The sequence below is a fragment of the Martes martes genome (genome assembly GCF_963455335.1).
Source record: "Martes martes genome assembly, chromosome: 2".
Classification (NCBI taxonomy): Eukaryota; Metazoa; Chordata; class Mammalia; order Carnivora; family Mustelidae; genus Martes; species Martes martes.
The window spans coordinates 105,934,600-105,962,314 of NC_137889.1; the positions used below are offsets into that span (position 1 = coordinate 105,934,600).

Sequence of the window (27,715 nt, forward strand, 5' to 3'; positions counted from 1 at the left end):
ATAGGCACACTAGTCTACTTTATTAACTCTCTTGAATATTACTATTCTTTCTGACTTGTACGTTTTTCATTTTTGAACATTAATTATTAAAGCTATTCCATAATAATGGATCTACTTCAAATAGATCAGAAAGCAAATTATGTATTAAAATATTTAAAAACTTATTAAAAATAATAAAATGTTAATGCGAATTCTTCAAATAAAAGCTTCAGCCAAAAAAAACAAGGTATTGACTTCCAGTTGCTTTCATAATCACTTAATTGGAATGTCTAGCAAAGAAATCCCAAATTAAATAAAAATGTTATTACTGAATGTTTTTCACTTCTAAGAGAAACTTTCTTTCCTTACTTGGGGAGTGTGCAGATAGGTGGTTTAGACCGAATGATCTCCTTGTTGACAAGCTCTTTCTCCAAGTCACCTCCAGCTAAACACCAAAGGTAATATACTTCTTCAATAGATCTTTCTGCCAGGTAATCACTGTTTATATCTATTAATAGCAAATGGAAAAGAATCATAGCTATTATACTTTTTGTTTTTATCAAAAGGCAATAGGCAATAATAGCTGATATTCTCAAAATTAATTGAAGAACACAGCAAGAGTCCCTTTAATAAGAACATTCATACTATAAACTGCACAAAGGATGAAATGCAGATATACATATTGGATGTACATTCAGTTTCTTTGAGAAAAAATAGAATTTTTACCCTCTATATTAGAGTTACGTGGAAAATATATTCTATATATCAGGCTCTGTGGAGAAGGGATAAGGGCAGAAAAAAGCACTTGGATAGTTAACTAACACAAACTATCCCATCCTTCATATCTTGAGGCATCTGCTGCCTCTTCTGAAGAGTCTTTCTTACTGTCTGAGGCACACTATGATTCTACTGCACTATGTTCACATTTAATTTATGTATAATAGTAATATAAATGTTTATCTGCCTCTCCATTTGGCATGAATGTTATTTGAAGTTATAGTGCATGGAACATAGCAGGAACTCAAAAAACTATTTGACTGAATGAATGTTTAGTAAATATTTCCTGCTATGACTTACATCTTGATAACTCTTCAATGTAAGAATATTATTGGTGCCACTAAAACACATTCTGAGAATGGTAATCTTTATAGATGAATGAAAAGAAAAAAGCTGATATTCTCTTACAATGTGGAATATAATGGTATGGACTTCTACCTATAATATAATTTTTAGAGATCATTTATAATAAATTATGTAGAATATGATATATGTATGTTGTAGTGGAAATTCCACTGGGAATTAGCAATTTTGGCATTAAAATTTGAGATGAAAATAGGACTTTGGTTTGCATAACAAATTTTTTTTGGTGCCACTTCCTCAATTCTTAAAAGTTCTTGCTCCAAAGCAAGTTAAATTTAAAGGATTAAAAAGTTAGATGGTATAAGAGACTCTTAATCTCACAAAACAAACTGAGGGTTGCCAAGGGGAGGGGGTTAGGGAGAGGGTGGTGGGGTTATGGACATTGGGGAGGGTATGTGCAATGGTGAGTGCTGTGAAGTGTGTAAACCTGGAGATTCACAGACCTGTACCTCTGGGGCTAATAATACATTATATGTTTATAAAAAATAAAAATAATTATTAAAAAAAAGAAAGAAAGAAAGAAAGAGAAAAAAAGAGAAAAAAAGGTGGTTATATTTTAAGCAAATCCAAAATTATCTCTGAATTCCCAGACAGGTATCCATAAAGCCTTACTAGTGTAATATATATGTTGTTGGTAAATGCAAAACTGAAAGTAGGATAAGGGTACTTTCTTTAAAAATAAAACACTGTTTTCGGTCTTATTTATCATTACCTTTACATAGCTGACTGATATCCTCAGGCAGAGTCAAATCAGCACATCTCAAAGAAGATGAAAACAGACTGGCAGGTTTGGTAAAGGGAGTATATAAAGGTGACACTTCACTAAATACCTTGTCCTGCATTAATTCATCGGCAGTTGGCCTTGAGAAAAATTTAAAACACACAGTAGGAATGAGATACAAATTTCATCATTAGAAATTCTTGGCATCACTTATTTTAAAAGTTATAAAATGTAGAAAATTAATTTTCAAGTGATTTAATTATAATTTATGTTTACCAGGGTAAATCAACTTTCTTTTTTTCTTAAATTGCTGTGTAATGCTGACCTTTTAATGTTTATTCCCTGATTTATGTGTCTCATTACTCTCTTCAAAAGTAAAAATCCCATATATCACAGCGGTGCCAAATTAGCCAGTGCCTTACCTAATTTTGAAAATAGTGGTATGAAAAAAGATCACTGGAAATATGAATAATCTTCTTATATTGAAAAATCTGATAAAATAGTTTGTAAAACTTTCATAATACATGGCTTTTGTATTATATGATGTAGGCCTGTTTCTGAATATGGTGTGAAATGAATCTTGTGGCTTTGGAAAAAAATTAGAAGAAAAATAACAAATTCCTACAGAGCTTCTTAACGTAAGAAAAAAATGATAAGAGCTAGCATATAGTTTATATCAGGAGTCAGATAACTATGGCTCTCGGGTTAAATTCACCTACTGTCTATTTTTATATGGTTCATGAGCTAAAAATGGATTTTGTATTTTTAAATAGTTGAAAAAATCAAAATACTATTATTTTTTGATATGTGAAAATTATACAAAACTCAAGTTTCAGTATCTAAAAGTAAAGTTTTATTGGAACATAGCAACACTAACTCATTTAGGTATTGTCTTTGGCTGCTTTTAAGCTACAAGATCAGTGCTGAATCGCTGTGACAGACTATGGTCCATGAAGTCAAAAATACTCGCTATCTGGTCCTTACCAAAAAGAGTTTGTTGATTCCTGAGTTAAATAAACACAATAGCACATCAGGCTTTTTTTTTTTTTTTTGTAAAATATGATTCGAGAATATATTTTATGATGTGGAGTTTAATATCTACGTTTAGAAATATCTGCACCTACATTTAGAAGAATATGCTTGCTTTAATATGAAAAAAAGAATCATACTTTGCAATATTTCATGTGCATTTTTTTTTTTTAGTTTAGTTAACCATGATTATTTCCCTGGTTATCTGCCAAATTTTCAATTAACACTATTGTCAGTGGGTCCAACCAAATTAACTATGGCAAAATGTACTTAGAAACTTGTGTCATGGATGATGTTACAGCATACTGAAGGAACTATCACTAACTCAAATTGCCCATTAAATAACCAGCAATCAACTATAAAAAAACCAATGTTTCTTTAAGTTACTTACACATGGATCTGCGGCTGACAAATGTGAAGTAAATATAATCTTAAATATCGACTGGCAATGTGTTTGATTTTTCTAAAGCACAAAAATAAACACTGGAAAATGCTCCTTACAAAATTTGCTAGAATAATGGCACACATTCAAGGGGACAGTTAAAAGTCTTAAATACACCACCAGTACAGAAAATAATAATAACCTATCCTTAGCAGAGTCTAGATGAGTACTTGTATATAAAAATGAAGTGACTGTATGCAAATGTTGAATTTTTTCCCTTTTGTGCTTTTTTTGTGCTTTTTGCATCTTATCAAAGATTATTATATATGAGCATCTTCATTTTTTACTTTTACCTTGACTATGATTTACCTGTGTTACTGAATATCTTAATTAAAATTCTAAACTAATAATGCCTTTTGGTTTTCTTCCTCCTCTCTTAATGTGGCATTAAACATAAAAACAAAAAAATTATTTTTTTAATACCATTCCACTCTTCCTAACATGTATTGATAAAGATGTTTTTCTAAAGACTAATTAGAATATGTTATTTTCAAATATCATATACTTAAGGAGTTTAGGAAAGACAACTGTAAGGCTAACAGTGACATCACCAAATGAAAACAAATAATAATACTTATAAGAAATCCTTTTATATTGCCAATAATTATTAGTTGACCTCACCATTTATTGAAGTTCTAGGTTAAATACAACTGCCAATAAGCTTTGTTGTAATTTCTCTTATGTCATTCATGTTTGGGAATATCTACAATTTAGCTGATTTTCTAATTGGAGAGCCATTAACTTCTTTGGGAATGTGCCAGTTTTCTGACAGTGGTTTAATTACTGTTTTCTTCTTTTATTAATACATATTAGTGCATAACTAACAGTTATGATACTAGTGTCAATTATGTATTCTTATATATATGTAAATATTCTTATTTAATCCATTACTATTATAAGTAATAAGAAAAACTACAAATACTTTTATACTAAAGATATCAGCATAATCTCTAAGTCTTAATAATATAAACCTCTTGGAAGGGTGGAAGGTGAGACACTTCTTCAAAAGATTTATCACATTTTCGGGAAGGTCCTGGTAAATAAAAAAGAAAGAATTATTTAAAATGATCCATTTAAAAAATATATTTTACTCACACTAGTCAGAAAGGCTAAAATTAACAAGTCAGGAAACAACAGATGTTGGCAAGGATGCAGAGAAAGGGGAAACTTCTTACACTGTTGGTGGGAATGCAAACTGGTGCAGCCACTCTGGAAAACAGCATGAAGGTTCCCCAAAAAGTTGAAAACAGAGCTAACCTACAACCCAGCAACTGCACTACTCGAAGTTAATTGAAAGGACACAAACATAGTGATTTGAAGGGGTACTTGGACCCCAATGTTTATAGTATCAGTGTCCATAATAGCCAAACTATGGAAAGAGCCCAGATGTCCACCAACAGATAAATGGATAAAAAAGATGGGGTATGTATACATAATAGAATATTACTCAGCCATCAAAAAGTGAAATCTTGTCATTTGCAACAACGTGGATGGAACCAGAAGGTATTATGTTAAGCGAAATAATAAGTCAATCAGAGAAAGACAATTGTTATATGATTTCACTCATGTGGAATTTAAGAAACAAAACAGAGGAGCAAAGGGGGAGGGAGGGAAAAATAAAACAAGACATGGTCAGAGAGGGAGACAAACCATGAGACTCTTAACCATAGGAAATAAACTAAGGATTGCTGGAGGGGAGGAGGTGGGGGATGGGGAAACTGGTTGATGGGCATTAAGGAGGGCATGTGATATAATGAGCACTGGGTGTCATATGCAACTGACAAATCACTAAATTCTACCTCTGAAACCAATAACATACTATATGTTAATTAAATTGAATTTAAATAAAACATTTTTTAAAAATAAAAGAATTATTTAAAATGATCCATTTAAAAATATATTTTACTCAAATGTTTGCTATTGTAGGACATTTTGATTTTTCTAAAAAGTCTTTTTATTTGGACTTTATACTAATTTATATTAGCTTATCACTCTGTGAATAAACAAAAATCTGAACAGAAATAAACATAGCTTTAAAATAGCTTGCTGTTAGATCTCAAGTATACAAAATACATATATTTCAGTAACAGATTAATGACAAACCTTTATGATGTCCAGACAACCATGCTCTTCGGCCAGAACTATTATAGTGTCATCTACGCAATCTGTAAAACAGAAAAATTGCATGAAGTAATGCTACTTTTCTTATCTATCAGAACTGAACTCAGATAGTTTTTTAAAAAACTGTGTTATGCAGTTTTGGAACCTGGAATATTAAAAGGATTGTGACTTTGTTAAGTTTTGTTACATTTTTTGATAAAAATAAAGACTTTAAACACTAAATATTAATTGAATTACAGATACTAGAAGATAGCCACTTAAATAATAACAAAAAGCAGTGGTTCAAGATAAAGATTCTCTTGCTCTCCCTCCCTATACATGTAATGCACATATACATATTACTCTTTTGCATTTACATAATTTGGAGAATGTACACGTATCTCTGGGGGTTTAAAGTATACATTTTACAATCCATATCAAAATATTAATACCAAACTTCAATGAACTAGAACAAACAATCCTAAAATCTGTATTGATCCACAAAAGACCTTGAATAGCCAAAACAATCTTGAAAAAGAACAAAACTGGAGATATCATGATCCCAGATTTCAAGAAATACTACAAAGCTGTAGTAATCAAAACAGCCAACAAAAAACCCCAAAATCTTCCCATTTGCAACAACGTGGATGGAACTAGAGGGTATTATGCTAAGTGAAATAAGTCAGTCAGAGAAAGACAAATATCATATGATCTCTCTGATATGAGGAATTTGAGAGGAAGGGTGGGGGGTCATTGGGGGAAGGGAGGGAAAAAACGAAACAAGATGGGACTGCGGAGGGAGACATACCATAAGAGACTCTTAATCTCAGGAAACAAACTAAGGGTTGCTGAGGGTGGCGGGGTTGGGATAGGGTGGCTGGGTTATGGACATTGGTGGGTGCTGTGAACTGTGTAAGACTGATGATTCACAGACCTGTATCCCTGAAACAAATAATACATTATATGTTAATAAAAACAAACACACAAACAAACAAACAAACAAAAACCAGTATGGTACTACACAAAAACAGACACACAGATCAATGGAACAGAATAGTAAGCCCAGAAATAAATTCATGCTTACAGGGCCAAATTTATCTTCCACCTAAGAGGCAAGAATATGCAATGAGAAAAAAGACAGTCTCTTCAACAAATTGTCTTAGGAAAACTGGACAGCCACATGCAAAAGATGAAACTGGACCACTTTCTTACACCATACACAAAAATAAACAAAAAATGGGTTAAGGACCTAATTGTAGGGGTGCCTGGGTGGTTCAGTCGGTTAAGCAACTGCCTTTGGCTCAGGTCATGATCTCAGCGTCCTGGGATCGATCCCCTCAGTAGGCTCCCTGCTCAGAGGGAGTTTGCTTCTCCCTTTCCCTCTGCTCCTCTTCCCCATTTGTGCTCTCTCTGTGTCTCAAATAAATAAATACAATCTTAAAAAAAAAAAAAAAGGACCTGTGAGACCTGAAACCATAAAAATCCTAATAGAGATAACAGGCAGGAATTTCTCTGACATCGGCTGTACAGCATCTTTCTAGATATGTCCCCTGAGGCAAGGAAAACAAAAGCAAAGATAAACTGCTGGGACTACATCAAAATAAAAGGCTTGTACAGTGATGGAAAAAAACAACAAAAATAAAAGACAACCATTGAATGGGTAAAGATATTTGCAAATGACATATCTGATAAAGGGTTAGTTTCCAAAATATATAAAGAACTTAAACAACTCTTTAATCACTATATTGTAAACTTGAAACTAATATAACACTGTATGTTAACTATAGTAATTTAAAATAAAATAAAAAAAAGAATTTATATAATTCAACATCTTAAAAAAAAAATCCAACAAAAAATGGGCTGAAGACATGAACAGACATTTCTCCAAAGACATACAGATGGTTAACAGACACATGAAAAAAGTGTTCAATATTACTCATAATCAGGGAAATGCAAAGTAAAATCTCAATGAGATACCACCTCACACCTGTCAGGCTAAAACAAAAAAATACAAGAAACAATAAATGTTGGCAAGGATGCGGAGAAAAAGGAACCCTTGTGCACTGTTGGCAGGAAAGCACACTGGTACAGTCTCTGTGAAAAACAGCATGGAAGCTCCTCAAAATATTAAAGATAGAAGTAACATGATCCAGTAATCCCAGTACTGGCTATTTACCCAAAGAATAAAAAACACTAATTCAAAAAGATATATACACCCCTATGTTTACTGCATCATTATTTATAATAGTCAAATTATGGAAGCAGCCCAACTGTCCACTGATAGATGAATGGATAACAAAGATGTGGTATGTATATACACAATGGAATATTACTTAGCTACAAAAAAGGGCAGATTCTTGCCATTTGCAGCAACATGTATGGGTCTAGAGAGTATAATGCTAAGTGAAATAAGTTAGAGAAAGACAAATACCATATGATCTCACTCATTTGTGGAATTTAAGAATCAAAACAAATGAAGAAAAAGAAATTTAAAAAAACAGACTCAACTATAGAGAAAAAACTGATGGTTACCAGAGAGGAGATGGGTAGGGGAGGCAGGTAAAACAGGTAAGGGAACTAAAAGTACATTTATCATGATGAGGACTGGGTAATGTCTATACATTGTTGAATCACTACATTGTACACCTGAAATTAATATAACACTGTATGTTAACTATACTGAAATTAAAATTATAAAAATAATAAAGTCTAAGTTTAGTCTGTAGACCATATTAAGAAATCTAAGACTTCTTAAAAGTCTTATTATCAATATCTGAAACTAAACATTGTAAATACGGTAACATTTTGTGCAATTATATTTATAATTCATTATTATTTGATATTTATTGGTACTTTTCAGTACATATTCTTATTTGTAAACCCTATTAACATGGACATCAATTTGTCACTCTTTTACATAGAGTGCTCTATCAGTTTTTCTCTCCTTTATTACTGCATGTGCTTAATTTATTCTACTCTGAAGTAGATTACATACATTTATGTAAACTTGAATTAAATATTAAGACCTAATATACATGTAAAATAAATGAGCTTGTTATAAGGAAAAATAAATATTCTTCTCAGTCATTATTCACACATGATTCATCAAATAGAAACTCAAAACTTAAGCTATGTTGTCTGAAGGTAAACTACTACAGAGAAGTTTATTTATTCAGATATTTTGATTTCAGAACTTAGTTTACTTGGCTAGATCATGAAGCTAAGAAGATACTTATCTACATTATAATTTCTTAATGAGTAAGGAAAGCACTACAATAATACTCCAGAAGGCACTCTTAAGTTGTCCTATTAATGCTTACCACTGATCATTAGAACATTAAAGAAATTCAGGATATTTCAGTGTATTCACTTTTTTAGAACATATTCTTAATGTGTATGATTACTAACAGTCACTAAAGATTATATTTGTAGTTGAAACATAATCATTTGTGAGACACTTACCTAATGTAAGCAAAAATTTTAGTCTTTCAGAAATATCCAAGCTCTGAAATAATTTTCTTCCCTGAATAAAACAGGAAAACAAATTCATGTTAACATTTACATCTTTTTTCAGGGAGGCATTATTCCCCCCAGAGATGAAAATGATTTTATCAGGTATCTCTTTTTTTCTTCAGAGGTTTTATTTGACTTTTAAAGTAGCACCACTAAGGAAAAATTATCAGTTTGACATTCAAACATTTCATATATTTAAGGATCATTACATTCTAGTTTAGAATCAAACATTCTTCACTTTTGAGAGCTATATATATCTGGTTGTCTAGAGAGATTCCAGGCCACCAGGAGCCTTATGTAAGATACTAAGATGACCCCAGGGAAGATTCATATTATCCTTACATTTACCCAACTAATTCTTACTTATATATCATTATCCAGGTAATCTGCTATCTCCATTAAGAAACATTCAATGACATGCCTTCCTCCTCCCACAATGAATTAGACAATCATCCCTTATGCTCCCATAGCACCTGCTATATTTATTTTAAGATACATATATTGTATTTTAATTGTTTCCTTATTATTCAGCTTCAGGGTGCTGCTTGAAATAGAGTCTGGAATCAGTCATAACTTCAACAATTAATGTGTCAAGCAAAAATTGTGTGCCAAATTGGACTTCTGGCCACAAGCTATATAACTTGGGCAAATACTTAACCACCTTAGGTTACACTTTTTTCATTTATAAAACTGGAACATTAACTGTACATGCCATAGAGGTTGCAGTAAAGATTACAGAATGTATAAAAAAGTGCCTCACATTTTTTGCACATAGAAAATCATTCATAAATGTTGGCTATTATTTTTTTTTTACAAACAAATTAAACTTATAGGATCCTTTAAGTAGTCTTAGAAGGAAAGTCTTAAGAAGATAGCCTGGTCTTTATGTGGAGAAAAAAAGACTCTGTTTTGTTTTGTTTTGTTTTGTTTTTTAATAAAGAGAGAGCAAAAAGATTTCTTAAAGTGTCGCCCCCTGCTCTTGGAGCTGACTTGTTAGTGCCTCATTCTTCTCCTGTGCCCCGTCAGGAGGCGGCATTAAAGACTTAAGAAATTAGGGGCGTCTGGTTGGCTCAGTGGGTTAAGCCTCTGCCTTAGGCTCGGGTCATGGTCTCAGGGTCCTGGGATTGAGCCCCGCATCAGGCTCTCTGCTCAGCGGTGAACTTGCTTCTCCCCCTCTCTCTGTCTGCTTCTTTGCCTACTTGTGATCTCTCTGTCAAATACATAAAATCTTAAAAAAAAAAAAGACTTATGAAATTAGAACTACAGGTAGAGAGATCATTGAAAAAAAGTTGCCATTCCTCTCTCAATTTTTTACATTATCTTATTAATCTTTAAGAAATACAGGTTTGATTTTATCAATATCTTGTTTAAAAATTTAAATGGTCCCCCATGCCTTATGTCATTTAAATATAAACTTCTCAATTTAGCATTCAAAATCTCCTAGATATCTTTTCAATCTAGGTTCTTACTATGTATCTACCTGTGATGAACATACACACACACACACACACACACACACGCAAAGCAGTTCAATTTGATTACTTACTTGCAATACAGTGAATATACTCTGCCTATATGATGATATGATATGATTGATGATTACAAAAGATCATATGATTTTGACTTATGTTATTTTCCTACAGTAATTTTTCTTCATTGTTATCAAAATTTTATATATATCCTTAATTGCATTGCCACTCTTGAATGTTAATTTTGTGAGTTAAAGATTTCAAAATTCAAATTACTTTCTCTCAGCATTTTGATGATATTGTGCCACTGTTTTCTTTTTTATTTTATTTTATTTTATTTTTAAGATTTTATTTATTTATTTGACAGACAGAGATCACAAGTAGGCAGAGAGGCAGGCAGAGAGAGAGGAGGAAGCAGGCTTCCTGTTGAGCAGAGAGCCTGATGCGGAACTCGATCCCAGGACCCTGGGATCATGACCTGAGCCGAAAGCAGAGGCTTTAACCCACTGAGCCACCCAGGTTCCCGCGCCACCATTTTCTAACATCCAAATTACTAAGAGGTTTAACGCCAATCTCATTCTCGGTGTAGGTAGTATGTCTTTTCTGACACATTTTAAGATTTTCTCACTGACACTGATAAAGTCATCATAGCTTACTAAAGGCAGGCTGGTATGTTAAGAGTACAGCTTTGGGTATAGTTGATGGATACAAATCTGCTCAAGTACTTACTATGATGTAACTAGGACAGGCTGCTTAATTTTTCTGTACCTCAATTTCCTGATCTGTAAACTAAAGATAACAATTAGACAAATTTTATAAAACTGTTGTGAGTACTGATTGAGATAATAGAGATTAGAAAAGTATTTAACTTATGAAAAGTTCTTAATAAATGTTACCCATTATTTTATTACTGGTTGTCTCATAAAAGTTTAGTATATGATTTGTAGGTATTTGTTGTTGTATGTTGTGCTTTTTTAAAAAATTTGTTCTACAAGGTAATTAGAGGGTTCTTTCAAACGAAGAAATTTACACTCAGCTTCTGATACTACTATATGACAGATATGAAAATATCTGGCTCTATCCTCCCTATTTATTTATTTATTTAAGATTTTATCTATTCATTTGACAGAGAGAGATCACAAGTAGGCAGAGAGACAGGCAGAGAGAGGGGGTTAGCAGGCTCCCTGCTGAGCAGGGAGCCTGACACAGGGCTCGATCCCAGAACCCTGAGATCATGACCTGAGCCAAAGATAGATGCTTACCAACTGAGCCACCCAGGCGCCCCTCTCCCTGTCTTTTAAAATTTATATTTTCAATCTCTTTATTTCTTTGTGACATAATCTAGGATAATTACTCAGTTTTACTTTCTACCTTTAGTGTGTCTAGTTTCCTCTGATTCATCTAGTTATTTCAATAGTTACATGTTTTTCTCTTAAAATTCTTAACTGGTTCTTCTTTTCAGTAAGTATTCTTGATGAATTGTTTCTATAATTGTTTCACAAATGGAATTGTTTCCTTTATCTCCTAAAGAACACATACTTTTACATTAAAGTCCTTTCAATGGTGTAAATTCTTCTATTTGTTGTTTCTTTTTTATTGCAGATATATGTATTTACATCATATATCATATTGTAGATGTATTGTTTTAGGTGTTTGGTATTTCCTAGATATGTACTCACCTATATACATCTTCTGGACTATGGAAACTTCTGGGCGGCAGGGTGGCTATACAGCCTTCTGGTGCCAAGCAAGAATTTGCTAGCAAACCTGTTTTGGTATAGTTTTTCCTCTATTTCCTAGGATTTCTAGTGTACAAACATTCCCTTTTTAGTTATTAGTGTGCTATTAATGTATATCTTAATATTTTATATCAATTCTAAAGCTTTGATGAGGTAGAGGGAGATTTAAGCTTATGTTCAATATGTCATTCTAAAACTAGATGGTCTAAACTTAAGCATTACTTAAAATGCTATGAAGTCCCTATTATGAAATTAATATTTCCTTTCTTGGAATTCACATAGCTCTTCTGTGCTTATCTTTGAAGTTTATGGATTTGAATTAAATTATAAGCTCTTTGACAATGTGTCTTAATCACAGTTTACCACCTATTGCATTCGTCATGATGTTATACACAGAGTAATTAGTCATCTACATTTGTTGAACTGAATTACTCATATAAGACACACCCTGGGGGTGCCTGGATGGCTCAGTGTGTTAAAGCCTCTGACTTCGGCTTGGGTCGTGGTCCAAGGGACCTGGGATCGAGCCCCACATCAGGTTCTCTGCTCATCAGGGAGCCTGCTTCCCTTCCTCTCTCTCTGCCTGCCTCTCTTCCTACTTGTGATCTCTGTCTGTCAAATAAATAAATAAAATCTTAAAAAAAAAAGACTTACCCTGATCATTAGTAAAGAGTTTAGATATATGTGATGTAATAAAAGGGAAAAGCTGTATATTTCACACTTATACTTACTTACACTTCACATTCAGCATTCCAATAAGAGTTTTCATTTAGGCTATGATTTTAAACAAAAGTGAGATTTGCTATCAATTAATATCAACGAAAAGTAAAATGGCATTTTTGTTTAGAAAAAGCAGTGCCAATATGTAAATTATTTTATGATTTAAAGTCTAATATAAAATATTATAATCATATTTTTATTAATCATAAAATATTTTAGTATAATAAAAGATAACAGTGATGGACTATTTGCTATGTAACACACCGTACTAAGTACTTTATATATATTATCTCATTTAGTTTTTCTAACAACTATATAATATAGACAAAAAATTTCTGCTTGTAAAGACCTCAATGTCCAAGTAAAGTACACAAATATGACACATGCTAAAATAGAAGAGGACAGCAAGGAAGACAAGGACCTAATGCTGGCAGGTATTTGAAAGTAGGACTGAGAGACCGTTAGTTGTCCCTCCAAATCCATTCTCATTGCTTTCTCAATATGTATGTGTCCCAGCTAAAGACTGCATTTTTAGTGTCCCTTGTATAGATATGCAATGTGGCCACATAAGTAAATTGTCACCAATGAAATGTAAAGGGTTGACATTTGCACTTTTAGATCATCTTCTTAAAGAATAATTACCATGAACTCACTTACCTCCTTCCCTTATGCCTAAAAGGTAATAAAGAAACAACTATGGAAACCAGACGTTTGAGATTGGTGGAGCCATAGCCTAGCTTTGTGCATGACATGGACTGCTGTTAAATCAGGGAAAGAACATCTATGTTCTTTAAACTACTATATTTTTAAAATTTCTTTCTTGTCAATAGCAACTTAGTCTTTGCCCTAATAAATATAGAGTGTCTGAGAAAGATCTCAAAAAACACAACTCAACTACTAAGTGATTCTTGTAAGAAAACAGGAGAGAAGAAGGTATTTTGGGAAAAAAGAATACCACAGAAAGGGGGACCATGAAGATATCAAAGAGTATACATAGCTTTAGGGTAACTCTTTCTAGAACTGTTTAATTTTTTATATTTAGTACAGTATAAATTCTTTATATTTAGTAAAGTATAAGTACTTTATAAAGATACCAAAATGATAAGAAAATAAATTGTCAAACAGGATTTTTTTAACAAGTCATACGAGATTTAAGCCTTTTTCCCTTATATCTAGCCAATCCACAAAGCAAAAACATATTACTAAATAGCTTTCTTATCAGAAAACTTATTTTAGGGGTTCCTGGGTGGCTCAGTCATTAAGTGTCTGCCTTCGGCTCAGGTCATGATCCCAGGGTCCTGGGATCGAGCCCCACATCAGGCTCCTTGCGCAGCGGCATGCCTGCTTCTCCCTCTCCCACTCCCCCTGCTTGTATTCCCTCTCTCGCTGTATCCTTCTGTCAAATAAATACATCTTTTTTAAAAAAAAAGAAAAACTTATTTTAATAAGCACACAATTTCTTTTTATCAGTTTAATATTTCTCTATACATACCACACAAAGCTCAAATAAAATGATTCCAAGAGACCACACATCTGATTTGGGGCCAGAAGGCAATGGTTTTTCACTTGACACATGATCAGTGGTTTTGAAAATTCCTTGTGCAATTACCTCAGGTGCCAAGTATGATGGATACCTGCAATGATACATTAAACAAATGAATAGTTACTACAAACTACAAAGGGAGAAAAAGTAGTACTACATATTTACTATCTGTTTGATAAGATCTATGTAAAAGTCCAGTACAATTAAATTAAAAATTTTTGCTAGGAAGATTTTAAACTAACCATCATAATATAGGTCTTTCATGTCCAGAAATCAAGAGAAAATATATATGCATCTTAAATAATTTTAAAACTATTGTGTCTCTCTGAAGCATTAATTCCTTTCTTTGCTTTCCTCTCTTTTTAATACATTGCCATCTTGTAGTAGTCTGTTTTCAGGTGTTTTCTTTTCCTCCTTATTACCTGTCTTCTCCTTACACTTAACTATTAATTAAAGTGCATTTTATCTTGGAAAATAGTACATATTCTTTTGAGTAGTAGAAATGTCAACATCTTTAAAGAAACATAAACTGAAAACTAAAATTCTCTCCCATTTCTGTGCTCTAGGCACCCATACATATTTATAGATATAGATAAACTTGACCATCCATCAACACTACCCCACAGGGCAGCATACTATACATTCTACTCTGCACAACTTTTTTTTTTTTCAGTTAAAGTATATTTTAGAGATTATTCTAATTCTCTTTGAAAACTGCCAACAATTTTATTGTAGTAATAATGCACTTAATTAAAAAAAATGCACTCATTTTATTTGACCAAACTCTGAAGAACATTTTGGAAGTTTCATTCCTACATGGATAATCAATTGAGCCCTATTCCATTTATTGAAAATGCTATTTACTGCCAACTAGTCCACAGTACCAGTTTCTACCACAAAGAAAATCTCTACATACATGTTGATTTGCATCTTGGCTCCCTATTTTGTTCCACTGGTAAACTTGCTGACACCATACCATTATACTATCTTAAGTCTATAACATTATATAAGTAATTGCCAATAATTGCTAAGACTAGTCCTCTCAAAAAACACACATCTTTTTCCAAAATCTATAAAGAACTTACCAAACTCAACACCCAAAGAAAAAGTAATCCAGTCAAGAAATGGGCAGAAGACATTAACAGACTTTTCTCCAAAGAAGATGTACAAATGGCCAACAGACACATGAAAAAATGCTAAACATCATCATTTAAAATCAAGGAAATACAAATAAAAAACAATGAGATACCACCTCACACCAGTCAGAATGGCTAAAATTAACAAGTCAGGAAATAAGAGATATTGGTAAAGATGTGAATAAAGGGAAATCCCTTTACACTGTGGGTGTGAATGCAAGCTGGTACAGCCACTCTGGAAAACAGTATGGAGGTTCCTCAAAAAGTGAAAACAGAGCTACCCTATGACCCAGCAATTGCCCTACTAGGTATATACCCCAAAGTTACAAATGTAGTGATCTGAAGGGGCACATGCACCCCAATGTTTATAGCAGCAATGTCCACAATAGCCAAACTATGGAAAGGGTCCAGATGTCCATCAACAGATGAATGGATAAAGAAGATGTGGTATGTATATATGCAATGGAATATTACACAGCCATAAAAAATGAAACCTTGCCATTTGCAACAATGTGGATGGAACTAGACGGTATTATGCTAAGCAAAATAAGTCAGTCAGAGAAAGACAACTGTCATATGATTTCACTCATACGTGTAATTTAAGAAATGAAACAGAGGAATAAAGGGGAAGGGAGGAAAAAATGAAATGAGATGAAATCAGAGAGAGGGACAAACCATAAGAGACTCTTAACCATAGGAAATAAACTGAGGGTTGCTAGAGGGGAGTGGGGTCGGGAATGGAGAAAATGGGTGACGGGCATGAAAGAGGGCACGTGATGTAATGAGCACTAGGTGTTATATGCAACTGATGAATCACTGAACTCTATCTCTGAAATTAATAATATATTATATGTTAATTAACTGAATTTAAATTAAAAAATACAATGTTGACTCTCCCGCATCCCCCAAAAAACTACATACACCTTTTAATTTCTCTGTAGGAGTGTCTAGGTAGTTTTCAGATGTTTGTTCTCTTTATATATACATTTAGAACTATCTTGTCAACTTGTTTTTCTCTCTCTTTCTCCCTCCCTTTCTCTCTCTCTCTCTCACACACACACACAGAGCTGGAATTTTTATTGAAATTAGATCAAATGTAACACAGGTTGGGGAGAATTGGCATTTTTCTGATACCTACCCTAACAATCTATGAGCAAGTATCTATATTTATTTAGGCCTTTCATAATATCTTTTAAAAAAAAGATTTATATTTCTTTCACAAAGGTGCTTTCACAGAAGTAAAATATCTGCTTAGATTCTTATTAGGTATTTCACATTCTTTTGCTGATGTGTAAATAATTTCTTTGTATTAATTTTGTATCTAGCAACATCACTAAACCCTCAACATTTATGGGAGTTTTCTTTTGAGTAGTCTGTAGATAAGCAAATCAGTTACACTTAACTGATTTGTTTATAGTGACAGTTTTGTTTACTCCTTTCTATAATTATAATTTTTAGTTCTTTTGCTGCCTTATGTGGTAAAACTGCTAATATGAAAATAACTGCTGATAGTTGACCTCTTTGTCTTTTTGTTTTTTTTTTTTAAAGATTTATTTATTTCTTTAGTTGACAGAGATCACAAGTAGGCAGAGAGTCTGGCAGAGAGAGAGGAGGGGAAGCATGCTCCCTGCTGAGCAGAGCACAATGTGGGGTTTGATTCCAGGACCCTGGGATCATGATCTGAGCTGAAGGCAGAGGCTTTAACCCACTGAGCCACCCAGGTGCCCTGATCCTCATCTTTTAAAAATACTTTTAACCTTTCACCATTATAGTTTCTCTGCAGAAATTTCTGTCAGTGTTAACCATGAAGAAATTTTGAAAATTTTGAAGACCCCTTCTTTTTATTACAAAAAGAACAAATGATTCTTTTCCTTTTATATGTTAATGAGTTTAAACACATTAATTAATTACCTAATGTTTAACCAACCTTGCATTCCTGGACTTTTTGTTTCTAGTAATTTCACTTTGAAAATTGAAATTTTTATTTTCTTTATATATAATTTATAATATATATAATATAAATTTTACAAATAAAATTTCATTATATTATATATATAAATATATCTATATCTATATATATATATACAAAATTTCTTTTCCTTGCCCAACTGCATTCATTAGTACCAGGTATACACTGGCAAATGATAGTGGTGTTAGTAAATATTTTGTTTTAAACCTACTAACTTCGGGGTTGAAATCTATCTACTAACAGGGAGATATAAATAGGTGAGTGATTTTCACTACATTAAGGAAATAGTTACATAATCCCTTTTTATTAAGAATTTAATAAAGAATGTAATGATAAATCTATCAGTTGTTTTTAAGAGACCACAGAAATGGGGACGCCTGGGTGGCTCAGTTCGTTAAGCGGCTGCCTTCGGCTCAGGTCATGATCCCAGCGTCCTGGGATCGAGTCCCACATCGGGCTCCTTGCTCAGCAGGGAGCCTGCTTCTCCCTCTGCCTCTGCCTGCCTCTCTGTCTGCCTGTGCTCACTCTCTCTGACAAATAAATAAATAAAATCTTAAAAAAAAAAAAAAAAAAAAAGAGACCACAGAAATGATTACTTGATCTTTTTCACTTTTGATATATTGTCCTATTGAATTATGTTTATAGATTGCCTAAACCATCTGTATATTGGTAGAATAAACCACACTTGACAGTATCTTCTATATGCTTCTGGTTCTTGTTAACTTTTCTATTTAGGATTTTTTATATTAATATAACATATTTATACTACATAATAATAACAGATAATCAAATATGGGTATGATTTATATTTAAACATTTTATGTGGTACCTAGGGAAGACCAGGATTAATGTTATACTAGCTTACGAGAAAGGATACTGCAAGCTTTTCCTTTAAAAATAACCTTGAGGGCACCTGAGTGGCTCAGTTGGTGAAGTGACTGCCTTCGGCTCAGGTCATGATCTCGGAGTCCTGGGATTGAGTCCCACATCAGGCTCCCAGCTCCATGGGGAGACTGCTTCTCCCTCTGACCTTCTACCCTCTCATGCTCTCTCTCACTCTCTCTCTCAAATAAATAAATAAATAAGTAAATAAATAAATAAAACAATAAAATAAAAATAAGCTTGAAATGCATAGTATTGTAATTTAAATGGCAACAAATTTAACCACTAGGTACAGGTTTGGTAGAATTTGCCTGTGAGTCAATCCAGGTATCTCTGTAGGGAGAGGTAATTTCTTCTACATTTCTATAATTGTAATACCAATTAGAAATTGGTATTTTAAAATTTTAAAATAATTTTAAAATTTAAATAATTTAAATAATTTAAATAATAAAATTTTAAAATAATTTTAAAGTTTAAAATTTAAAATTTTTAAATTTTGAAATTTTCTTTGGGATTAAGTTTTGGTATTTTCGTATTGTATCTCTCTTTTATTCTAGTTTTCAAATTTGCTCAGAGCTAAGCAAAAAAATAATTTATTGAGTCTTCTAATGTTCTCCACCTCTCTAGTTATTTTTCCTTTACTGTATCTTATTTTGTGCATTTGAGTAAGCCATCTTTTTGTTGATTAGGCTAACTAATAAGTGTTTTTATTACAGATGCATTTCTTTTTGTCTCTCAGTACTTTACTATAGTCTGGTGATAGATGTTATAGAAACTTGGTATAGGTTAACTTCAGTATACTTTACTAAAGATAAAAATTTGTATTTATAAAGTACAGGAAAATTTTTAGCAGGAAATTCAATGGTAAATATAAAGGAATTGGTAAGAAATTGTGTTATTGTAAAAAATATTTTCCTATCACACTAAAACACTGTTGTTTTTTTTTTAAGATTTTTTTTTTTTTTTTTTAATTTGACAGACAGAGATCACAAGTAGGCAGAGAGGCAGGCAGAGAGAGAGGAGAAAGCAGGCTCTCCACAGAGAGCCCGATGCGGGGTTTGATCCCAGGACCCCGGGATCATGACCTGAGCCGAAGGCAGAGGCTCTAACCCACTGAGCCACCCGGGTGCCCCAATACTAAAACACTGTTAATGTCTTCTGTCTTCTAAATTCATAAATGTAAGCCATTTTATTTAATAAAAAAGACAAAGCCTTTATAAACAGTATATTCTATAAAATGTGTCAAACTGCTAACTTTAATTTTCTAATGAATTCATTTTATGACTAATTCCACATACCTTAAGTTGATCTGCTGAGATGGAAATTATTTCTCCTCTCAGTGAATCCCCATGGTATTTTATCTGTATCTTTCTTAGAGTTTTCAAATGATTATAAGATACTTATTTTACTTGTTTTATATATGACATAAAAGTCTGTACACAATATGTAATACTATACATTTTTATGTTTTGGTTTATGCTTATATTTAGTATACAAAATTTACCCTCCTTTAAAACAAACAAACTTGAGGGCACTGGTGTATCATATTCATTTTTATAAACTCTTAACAACTACCAATAAAATTTAAATATAAGATACGCTCAGTAAATTTTTGTTAAAAAATAGTATTTCTGGGTCTCTGGGTGGCTCAGTCCCTTAAGCATCTGCCTTTGGCTATAATCATGATCCTGGGGTCCTGGGATTGAGTCCCCTATCAGGCTTCCTGCTCAGTGGGGAGTCTTGCTTCTTCCTCTCCCTCTGCCCCTCCCTCATGCTTATGTACTCTGTCCCTCTCTCAAATGAATAAATAAAATCCTTAAAAAAAATAACATTTCCTATCAAAAATGCCAATTAAGATGGCCTTACAGACAACTTAAGCAAAGAATATATAAGTATCAGACACATCGACAATTATTATATTTAAATCCTTTGGCCTAGAAACAAAAGAAACAAAAACAGCGTTAGAAGAGAAATGAAAATGAGGGGAATTCTGCCTTACTTATTGCATATGTGCATATCCTTTCTTCATTTATCATCAAATTTAGTCATAAGCATAATTATCTGTATTTTTCAATCCCATGAACATTAGATTACTATGACACCCGGCAATAATGACTATAATCAAAATATATTTAAGTATATGGTACATCTATGTAATATATGTAACATAGGCATTCAAATATTACTTCCATTTCTCTTCCTGAATTTTTCTGTAGCCACCTCCTCACACTATGATTGCTAATACTTACATTTAAAATATGTCAATTAAGTCAGAGAATATAGCTTAAATTCAAATGGGTAACTTAGGCTTTTACATATCTTTACACTTTAATGCAATGATAATGATGACAGTAATATATACTTTTAATTTGCTTATATATTTCTCTCATATATAAATTTGTGTTGAGTCATTTTACCCAAAAGTGATCATATTGCTCTTCTAAATGGCATCTCGGGAGACAACAAAGCCTAGGGGAAAAAGGATGGACTTGATGTTATAATATTTGTATTCTAGTTTCAATTCTAGCACATATTCTATATGTGATCAGGGTTTCTTAATCTGAAAATAGTAATAATAATGTTTATCTCACAAAACTGTTATAAATATGAGTGAGTACTGTTTTTACAAAAATGGAAAATATGATAAAAATGCAATGTTGTATTTTTAATCACCATCACCTTGATATACCTAGAAGGCAAATTGTTTATTTTTAATCCTGATTTCCAGTACATCTTATCCAAAAATAATGGTGTGGATTGTGAAACGCCAAGCAATACTATAGGTAAATTGTTATATCTAAGATTTCTGACTGTGATCTCTAGAAGCATAGAGGTGAGCTTTGCTCTAAAAATTCTCATTTCCCTTTTAATCAAGAATTAATTAAACTAATAAAAAAATAAATCCTAGGATTGTTTTTAAATGTAGATTATCTCTTTTCAACAAATGTCTCTTTAGCGTAGCATTTTAACACTCAAAGAAAATTACCAGAACTTTGCTGTATGACTGGTGAGGCTTTCATCATTTGTTTGATCTTTTAACAAGGTATTAAGCTACTGGCCAACTGAAACGAATGTCCAATTTCTAACTCTACAATATTTTGAAACAGATGTTAACATTTTACTTTGTTGTTCCTTAATATTTGTCTTTTGAATCAACTGTAAGCTTTTTTTGGTGTAAATATTTTCTTTCATGCCTTAGCTGTTTGATCACTTTATTTTTCCTGGCTAATGTTTCACATTTTGCTCTTTGATACTTTCTGGTCAGACCCTTTGGGTCCAAGACTTCAAAGTAACCCAGACCAAATGGCACACAAGACCAATTCTATCCAAGCATTTTAAATTCAAATGTAGTTCTTCAATACTTGATGTGCTTTATGAAAAATCACTTCCTTTCTTCCATTCATCCCTAGTAAACCTAAAGCATCTTTAAGTAAAAGGCAAAAAAATTAAAGCAATTTTTGTTTGCATTATGTTTTTGGAGTTCTTTCTCAGACAGCTTGATTTAGACAACATGAAGAAGCATTAGCAATCACATTTATTTCCTGTGAGACCACTGCTCCCTAAAAGTTACTTCAAAAGGCAATTATCACATATGAAAGAAGACACTGGAGCTTTATAGTGAACTTATTTTTATTATACTCAAAAGGATTTTTTTTTTAAACAAATAAAATGTAGGCTATTTTTACAAATTGTTGTTTTCATGCTTGTTAAACAATTGTTTTTTTCTTATGACCAAAGTGTTGGTATGTGAAACTGCAAGATTATTAATTTATGTACCTTAATAAATATGCCATCAAAAGAGAAAATTTTCCACTAAACAATGAGCTTCTTGAGGATAGGAATCTATCTTACCCATTTTTGCACATCCAAGCATCCAGAAGAGAAGGTGTTCAATAAATATTGTCTTAATTAAAGGAAGGAATGATAAGCAATTTATTTTAAGATTATTAGTGATGGCCTAATAACATTTTTTGGTAAGAAATCTATAATCTAATCATAAAGATAAAAGGATAATTTATAAATGAGTCCCTTTTTAAAAACATCTAATTAAGCAATGTTCCTGCAGAAACACATTCCATGACTTTAAAGCACAATTCTTGGTAATGGAGTGACAGAACTAATTTCAGAGAGCCCAAAGAGCAAAACACAAATAGGTCCTATTAAAAAAATCAGAAAGCAATTGAACAATATGAATAAGGTCTCTAAAGTAAATAACAGTATTACATTAATTTTAATTTCCTTTTTTGATATTTGTTTTGTGGATATGTAAGAAAATTCCTTACTTTAGGAAATACAAACTGAAGCATTAAGGGTAAAAGGTCATCATATGCACTAATTATTCTTAAATGATTTAAAAAATATTAATATACACATATACCTATATGTGTAAGAAAAAATAAATAAAGCAAATGTAATGAAATGTTAAGGCTATACAGGGATTCTTGTACTATTTTGAAATTTCTATGTACTGAAAATAATGCCAAAATTAAATATGCAAAAAATAAAAGAATTATATTATTAAAATGTCTAAATAGAAACCATACAATAAATACAACACAAAAATCTATATCAAAAGCATCTGATTATAAAAGGATAAAATAAACTTTCCTTTCTTAGAGGCCAACATAAACTAGAATTTCATAGCAGAAGTGATCAAATAAACCTCCCCAAACTTAAATATAGAAATACATCTTATACCTACAATGACTTAATTTGAGTCTTAATATACGATTGTATCTTATGGAACAAGGAATTTGTAGAAAATACTATAAGAATGCTTTTTCTCAGCCTTTTAAGGAACACGCATTATCATTGTTAGAATCTGATCAGCCTTCTTTCCTTAAATTTACCCAATTCTGGATAAAATGAAATTAATCAGTAAGCATTATAAAGTGAAGAAGGTAATGGACATTGGGAGGGTATGCGCTATGGTGAGTGCTGTGAAGTGTGTAAACCTGGCGATTCACAGACCTGTACCCCTGGGGCTAAAAATACATTATGTGTTTATAAAAAAATAAAAAAAATTTTAATTAAAAAAAAAGAGAGAAAAAAAAATAAAGTGAAGAATGTTGATAATCTGTTAGCCTCTCTTCCAATTCAATGAAATATCAACATTAGATATCTTTTGGGCACTGGAAAAACTCACTGTCTACTCTTTAAAAGTATATGGAAAATTAAAATATGTTAATAAAGAAAAGCTAGTTTTGTGGAGAAAGTAATATCACTAATAATGAAACATATATTTTATCAACTATTACAAAGTTTACGACACAACTCAGAAAAAAAGAAAACATATTCTTACCCAATTGGGAAATCAACATCATCACCATGAGCTGTCATGTGATAAAGTCCAAATTTAGCCAATTTAACATGTCCCTACAATAAAAATAAAAATCACTATTAAATGTTTTAATAATAGTAGCAGGATATAATGAAATGTATAGTAGTATAATGTAGCAGTATAAGGTAGCAGTATAATGAAATGTATCATTATACATTTCATAAGTAAGGAAATCACCAGCCAGGTATATTAAGAAAAAAAATTAATTTGCCATAATTTTAGTTTATCATAATTTTATTTAAAAAGTATTCACAAATGTCTGAAATCTGCTTTACACTCATTACAAATAGATGTATAATTATATGCATATGTGTATGTATGTATATACACATATATATATTACTTATATATAGATCTCAAAACAACAAATGCTTAAAAATTTTTGTTTATATTTTCCAGGTTTTTTTTTTTTTTTAAGATTTTATTTATTTATTTAACAGAGAGAGAGATCACAAGCAGGCAGAGCAACAGGCAGAGAGTGGGGGAAGCAGGCTCCCCGCCGAGCAGAAAGCCGGATGCAGGGCTTGATCCCAGGACCCTGAGACCATGACCTGAGCCAAAAGCAGAGGCTTAACCCACTGAGCCACCCAGGCACCCCAATATTTTCCAGGTATTTTGACAAAACCAAAAAAAAGCAGAAATGTTCTCATTTGTCTTGAATCTCTACTTAGAACATTTTTTGGTAAATTAATAAAAGAATTTTTTTTCAAGGATTTGCAAGTTTATTCATAATGTTATAATGTAACCCTGACATGGGAGTTCTCAACTTGAAAAGATCAGTTCACAAATCAAGATATTAGTGAATCTGCTAGATTTCTAATTTTTATATTGTTTGAGAAAGCCATAATTATCACAAAAGTGAGGTTCTTAATAAAAAGCAAATATAAATTTTATAAGTCTCTTAAGTTTTCCTCCTTTTTGATATTTAAGACTTTAAAAAAAGTTAAATTGATTTTAAGATTTGTTTTCTTTTTCTCAAGAACTTTACTTCCCAGCACTATAAAACATTTATATATTAAAACAATCAGATTGGTTAGATACTCCACTGCTATAAAAATGCAATTAATGAGAACCACTGTAGCTTTTATGATTTTTAATATCATAGGGTAATTTGGTAAAAGTCTGGGAATCAGAGGAAAAGAATAATCCTACTAATACAAAAAAAAATTCCCCAGAAAAAATTCTCTCAAAACTATTTTATATGCTTATGGAAAAATGAACATATGATTATTCCTGAAAACATACCACCTTGCTACCCATAATTTTCTTATGAGGGTTGACCTCCTTCATATTAATCACCCACAAGATTTCCAGGTAGAGAAGTGGAATTCCAATAAGAAAAGAAGCTAGGTATGAACAGCTGGTAAATAAAGAGGATAAATGGAGAATAAAATAAAAAAGAAAAAAATAGGGAAGAAGAAAGATACAGAGGAGAAAATACAAGGCAGCTATGGTATGACAAAAATACTCTATGTAAATAGAGAAGCTTTCTTAAAATGAAAGCAAATTCAGAGAAGGAATGGACTGGGAAGATACTATGCCTATTTTTCAGAAAGCAAATGAAAGGAAAAACCAAACATGAAGTTAGAAAATGAATCTTGAGAAAAAAAGAATAATGCATGTGAAAAACACTTGGATTTATATAATTTAAAGATAAGTTTTTTTTTCTAACTACTACAGAGATATCACTTTCATAGAGCCATTTCATTATGAATATTATTAAAATATATTTGTATTCTATAGTCGCTCTGAGTGGGTCTGATTTCAGTAGCTTCCAACCACAAACAACAGACAAATATTTAATGTATTATTTGACAATTACCTTTCGGTCCAAAAGAATATTATGAGGAGACAGTGCTCGGTGTACTATACCATGTTTGTTCATATATTGCAGACCTTGAAGTACCTCAAATGCGACGCACAAAACCTTTGAATAGCTATGAAGAAAACAAAGTCACAGATCAATAGATTGATTAAAAAGCAGAAACAGAATCTGTTTTAAAGAATGAAATGAGGTTATTAAAATTCAGTTATATTTTTATTATTCTTCCTCTATTCAGAGAAAATACAATCCATGCAATTTATAAGATATCCACTATATACAAATTTTGGATTTTCTGATTACATCGGAATTGATCTGGCAAGATCCTACAGTTTTATGAGGATACTCTAATAGCAGTATTTGTTTTTCCAGGGAGGGAGTTGAATTTTGGTGGTGTGTGATTAACCTTCTGCAGGTTTGGCTTCGCCAAATTATCAGAAAAGTTTCAGATATATGGCAGAACTAAGTCAGGAAAACCACCTCTACTGCTCAAGACAAAATGCCTAAGTCCCTGAAAAAGAGCTAAAATATATTTTATGGTAGATATACATGAGGTTATTTACATATCAATCCACAAAGTAACCTCCAGCAATTCACAATTTAGCAAACATTTCTCTTCAATTCTTTCTAAGCCATCTTCCACCCATTTCTCTCTCTCTTTCCCTCTCCATCTCTTTCCATTTTTCTTTTTTTAATCCAGCACCATTCTGTGGGAAGTCAGGAGTGAGACACAGAAAAGTAGGAAAGATTAATTCAAACCCAATCTCCCAAACTATCAATATTAACATTTTGGTATAGATTTTAATTAGGATGTATCAATAACTATATTAAATGTAAATGTAAACATTTAAACTCACCAATACAAAGCTAAGAATTGTGAGATTGGATAGGAATTGAGACTCAACTACATTCAGACTATAAGCAACCCATATTAAATAAAAAATGTAAGTTAAAAGTAAAAGAATGGAGTAATAGGTTACTAATTATCATGGGCTTGCTTGGTAGGACAGGTTGACTACAAAGGAGTATGTAGAAATTTTACCTGACAGAATTGTTGTCTTGATTTTGATGATCATTACATTATTGAGTTTATCAAACTGACTGACCTGTACACTAAAAAGACTATATTTTAAAGTATGTAAAGTATAGCTCAAAACATGTGATGTTAAAAAAAGCTGAATAAAATAAAAAAAAAAATACTTGCAATACGACTCCCTCCTCTAAATTAAAACCATAAGAAAGAACAAGACATGAAAAGCAAAAATCCCTCTTTTCATTCTAGTCTGACTTTCCAGAGGTACCAACCCTTAGCAGTTTCTGTTTTCAATTCTTCTCGTGGTTAGACTTTTAGTTAATGTAATTAAATCTTCTTTGCTATGCAAGATGATACAATTAACATACTTTTACAACTTTCCTATTTTCCTTTCCCAACTCCTGATTTTTTTAGCTGTATTATTTTTACATTATCAAATTTTATAAGTGAAATAAAAAATCTACATTTCTTTTTTGATGGCTAAACAAATAAACAAGTAAATACATAACATGACATGGTGATTAAGTGCTAAGGAGAAAAAGTAGGGAAGAGAGAATATGGGGTAGCAGGATGCCAATACATACAAAGTGTGGTCAAGGAAGACCTCACAAAGGTGATATTTGTGCAGAAATCTAAAAGAAGTGAAAAAAGACATGCAGCTCTCTGGGAAATAGGTGATTCAGGCAGAGGGCACAGTAAGTCCTTAACTGGAAACTGCACAGCAATTCAAAAAGTTCAATGAAGCCACTATGCATGCAATAGAATGAGCAAAGGGTAAAGTATTAGGAGATGAGGTCAGAGACATAACAAGGAGCCAGATCATGTAGGCCATTCAGGCCATTGTAAAGACTTTGGCTTTCACTCTGAGACAGATGGGAAGTGACCTTCACATTGCCATATTCTGATTAGTAAATATTCACTCTAGAACTAAGAAAAATATATATACCTAAGCCACTTAACCCCTAGTTCTCAAGCAAAAACATCTCAGTCATCAGGACTTAATATGTACTATAATTTTATGATTATAACTACTCATGAAGGTTATCAGCTACCATTATTTTTTATACCTCCTATTATTCGTTTTGTATTTATATTTTGACTTAGCTAGAAGACAACCATGAGAAAATTTTTCATAAG

At 32.1% G+C, this 27,715-nt stretch overlaps 1 protein-coding gene across 2 annotated transcripts in view; it reads right to left on the reverse strand.

Annotated features, from left to right (window-relative positions):
• Positions 1–27,715, reverse strand: part of TBCK (TBC1 domain containing kinase) — a 205,621-nt gene that overhangs the window by 132,067 nt on the left and 45,839 nt on the right. For both annotated transcript variants that reach the window (XM_080796178.1, XM_080796177.1), the window contains exons 4-11: positions 25,546–25,660; positions 23,685–23,758; positions 14,345–14,486; positions 8,874–8,934; positions 5,415–5,476; positions 4,283–4,344; positions 1,832–1,980; positions 349–487 (exon numbers count right to left, since the gene is read on the reverse strand). In XM_080796178.1, the coding sequence (XP_080652304.1) occupies positions 349–487; positions 1,832–1,980; positions 4,283–4,344; positions 5,415–5,476; positions 8,874–8,934; positions 14,345–14,486; positions 23,685–23,758; positions 25,546–25,660 (804 nt within the window). The remainder of the gene's footprint in view (positions 1–348; positions 488–1,831; positions 1,981–4,282; positions 4,345–5,414; positions 5,477–8,873; positions 8,935–14,344; positions 14,487–23,684; positions 23,759–25,545; positions 25,661–27,715) is intronic.